This window comes from Rosa chinensis, chromosome 1, assembly GCF_002994745.2.
Source record: "Rosa chinensis cultivar Old Blush chromosome 1, RchiOBHm-V2, whole genome shotgun sequence".
Taxonomy (NCBI): Eukaryota; Viridiplantae; Streptophyta; class Magnoliopsida; order Rosales; family Rosaceae; genus Rosa; species Rosa chinensis.
In genome coordinates, this window is record NC_037088.1 from 65,941,878 (window position 1) to 65,945,637 (window position 3,760).

At 39.9% G+C, this 3,760-nt stretch overlaps 1 protein-coding gene across 1 annotated transcript; it reads right to left on the minus strand.

Annotated features, from left to right (window-relative positions):
• Window positions 1–202: 202 nt before the first annotated feature.
• Window positions 203–3,760, minus strand: LOC112181921. Its single transcript, XM_024320334.2, has 2 exons — window positions 3,640–3,760; window positions 203–2,877 (listed from the first exon to the last, which is right to left on the minus strand). The coding sequence occupies exon 2, from the start codon at window positions 2,809–2,811 to the stop codon at window positions 496–498; it is 2,316 nt and encodes a 771-aa protein (XP_024176102.1). The 5' UTR covers window positions 2,812–2,877; window positions 3,640–3,760; the 3' UTR covers window positions 203–495.

Genomic DNA, 3,760 nt, shown 5'->3' on the forward strand with positions numbered 1-3,760 from the left:
TGGTGCTGCAATATTTGAAACTGCAAGGTCTAGATCTGTACGCTTGTAGGGTTCCCTTTTGTAACATGATATGATTTACCTTCGCAATTGGTTGTAAATATATAAAGAAACAACAAATTGTGTTGAAGTAAAATTATAAACTCAAATTCGTTAAGTCGATCTTTGATAGATCTGTAACAAAATTCTTACGGCATCACAATTTTAATAACGCAGAAAGCTGCCAAAGACGGTGAATCTTCATTTTCCAAGCCACATGCTTACAAAAATGTTCATCTTCAGTTCTCAATTTCTCATACAAAAGTTGAGCATTCCCAAAACGACAAAATGGTATAATCCACCTGCCAGCTAACTGCTAAACAATTGCGGCGCAAAAGAAGCAGCATGTTCATTTGCAAAAGGATTGGCATAAGCATGAAGGCTTAGCATACCAAAACACCAAAATGGTATAACCCACCTGCCAGATAACTGCAAAAAACTTCTGTTGTGCATGTATCATCAGTTTCCTTGGCCAACTAGGTATGCACTATTGCCTACCCCCATTGGTTGTCCTCCGCTTTCTGAAATCTCCCTTTCTTCCATTCCTGCATCTACCTCTCTAGTCGAGGCACTTTGAAACACCTCTTCCTTTGTTTTGCCAACATTCTCTGCCATTGCTGCCTGATTATCTTCTGTTATCCCCTTGAGGAGGTGCAAAGGAATAGCTGCTGGATCCAATTCGAAGCAACCTTTTGGAGCATTATGAGCTTCTGCACCTGTAAGCAATTGACTGGGGACAATGTGCGAGAACCGAAACATCTCTTCTTTAGGAATTCTCCTAACTGCTTTAGGGTCCATGCACTTTTGGAACACTGTTCTGAAACCAGCAACCTTGATTAGTGGAAGAACAGACACACCGTGTTCCTCAGTAAAGTCTTCCAGCACTTCCACCATCTCATATTTGTTAATTACTTCACTGGGGGTATGCTGATTCCAATCAGGGGACCAATTTCTATATAGAGCCCAGACATCCATCTTTCCAGGAAATATGCGAATCATTCCATGTGCAACTTTTTTCCAACTAACCTTCTTGCAGAAAGAATTTAAAGTTTTGGATGTTTGACGTTTACCAGGCCTAAAATCTCCGCAGGTTTTAGCGAAACCAGATCCTATCCAGTCCAATGAACCCAATTCAGAGTTGCTTCTTGAATTAAGCCAGCTGATGCACAGTTTAAATGGCTTCCTGGAGATCACATTCTGAATACGAGCATAATAACGAGGCATCCCATCACCATCATATGTGGCCCAGACTTGTTCTGCTAGAAACGAACTTTCAGTTCGATCCAAATCAAAATTATGAAAATCAGGATCAGGAACATTAGTTAAGATTGACGACCTGGCATCGTCGCCATTATCACCGTTTTCCTCTGTCCCAGCATATACTACATTCTTCTGTTTCTTATCTACTTTCACCTCCTCTTGTTTCTTTGATGCAGTAGCTGAGCTCTGCTCCTTCAGAACCTTGGAAATATCAGTTCGTGCTTTCTTCATCAGCATATTTTGCATTTCATGATAGGATAACTCTCTCTTGCTGTTAGGTATATTATCTATGCTAGAGAAACCATAAATTCTTTTTGTGCCAACATTACCTGTACCTGATTCAGATACTCCTAAGTCAGCTCCAGCATTTCCTATGGCGATATTATTAGCCATGTATCCTTCACAACCATTAAGATGTTTATCTTCAATTCTTTTCTTTTTGAATGAAGAATTCCCCATTAACTTTTGATTCCTCTCCCATTCAGCGATTGACTGTCTCTCCTCTCGCTGTCTCTTCGCTTTCTCATTTGCCTGCTGAGCCACACTCACAGCTGCAGCACAACCTGATGCAACAGTGCTACCGCGACTAGTCATTTTGGAGAAAGAGCTCTGTTGGAAGGTTGCCTTATTCACCGATTTAGAAGCGAAAGACCCCTTATTTCCCAAATTTCGAGCTACAGCATTGTTTCTTCCAGAATTAAAAGGTCTACCACTAGCAGCACCGTGGCGTCTTGTAGTGTGATGTTCCTGGCAAGAAGAACTACTAGATGACTCGGAAACACCGGGAGGTGCAGCTGTTTCTATAGCACTGAACCCCTTCTGACATGTAGAGCACATGAGAATTTGATTTAGATACATCCTGAGATACTGGTAATATGTCCTGCACAGATTGCAAATCGTCCAGAAAGTAGTAGGTGTTCCATATGAGTGCATGGGACCATGCAGCGCCGTAGCATGTGTAGTAACACTACTTGTAACATTTTGAAAGGCATTTGCACCAGGTTGTTCTGAAAGACCCCCAGAATGGGATGGAGTTCCCCGACGAGATTCTTCCAAGTTCCTATTGTGGTAATATGTTAGTCTCTCGTATTCTTCTCTCTTAGCCTTATCCGATAACAAGTTCCACGCCTCAGACACCAGCTTAAATGCGCCTTCTGCACCAGGAGACTTGTTTTTATCAGGATGAAGCCTGAGAGCCAACTTTATATACTGTTTCCTAATGAGTGCATACTTGGCATAAGGAATCACACCAAGTATTCCATACCAATCCGCATCTCCAATAGTTTTGTTTTCTCCACAGATATAAATATCTATTATTGTCAACAGTTGAGAGAGACCCTCAAGCTCAGGATACAACTTTTGAGCCTTCAAAGCAATCTTCTTTGCACTAGCATAATTTCTTTCTAGGAGCTTCCTCTCGGCAAGTTCCTTAGCCCTGACTGCCTCACTTTTATTGCAATCCATAAATTCCTCAGGAATCCAACTATTCTTTGGCACCAGTAAGGCAGTAAGCATACCAGATTGCACAAACTAAAGCAAATTCCTTCACAGAAAGAGGTCGTACCTAGAGATGTAATATACCTGATTCAGAGAGAAGAAAGTCCAAATAAATCACTTTGAATCATGTTACATTTCTGTTAAAAGACTTTCAACAGAATACAAAAACGTGACATACATATTAAACGCAAAATCATTTGAAACTGAAATGTTAAACCCTCCCCCACACATAAAAAAACAAACTCAAGTCTTCGATATAGATCCTTAAAAGTCATTACCTCTCTGCTGCACTCCATCACATTGATTAGAAACCCACATCACTTCACCCGACAGAATAAAAAATTGGAATATATCAGGCATGCATATTCATCAAGACACTTCAATCTACTCCTACTTCCGATTATACACTCAAGTTCAAGCATCTACTGCACTACTTAAAGTTTTCAATCCTTGTGACATGCAATACATAACTGCAGTAAAACTTCATTACAAGAAATGATACATGTTTTGACCAGCTTCAATCACTGAAGCTTTCTATTGGTAATTCAAGTATGTTTTACCACACAATTGCGTTTGAAGTCAAATCCCAATTCAAAGATCCTATCTTTCTATTCCAGAACCACATGATCAGAATGCACCGACTGTAAAGATCCAAACTTTAAGACAATGGTTCACACTAAAATAACTTTTAAGGGTCAAATTTCAGTAACACAGCCTAAAGTTATGAAATTTAGTACTGCAACAAAGAACCCTAGAGCTATGTGGGATTGAAATTGAACAAGGAAAACCAGATAAAGCATGAAACTTTGCAAAAAAGAATGGGAATTGAAGGTAAATAATAGTTACCCAAGGAGTCAGAAATGGGGTTGAACAAGTTTGAATCTGAGAGGACCATCACAGTAAAACTATTTGGCAAATGCTTCCATGTGAATCGGAGCTTGAAAAGTCATACTCAGAAATTTACAAT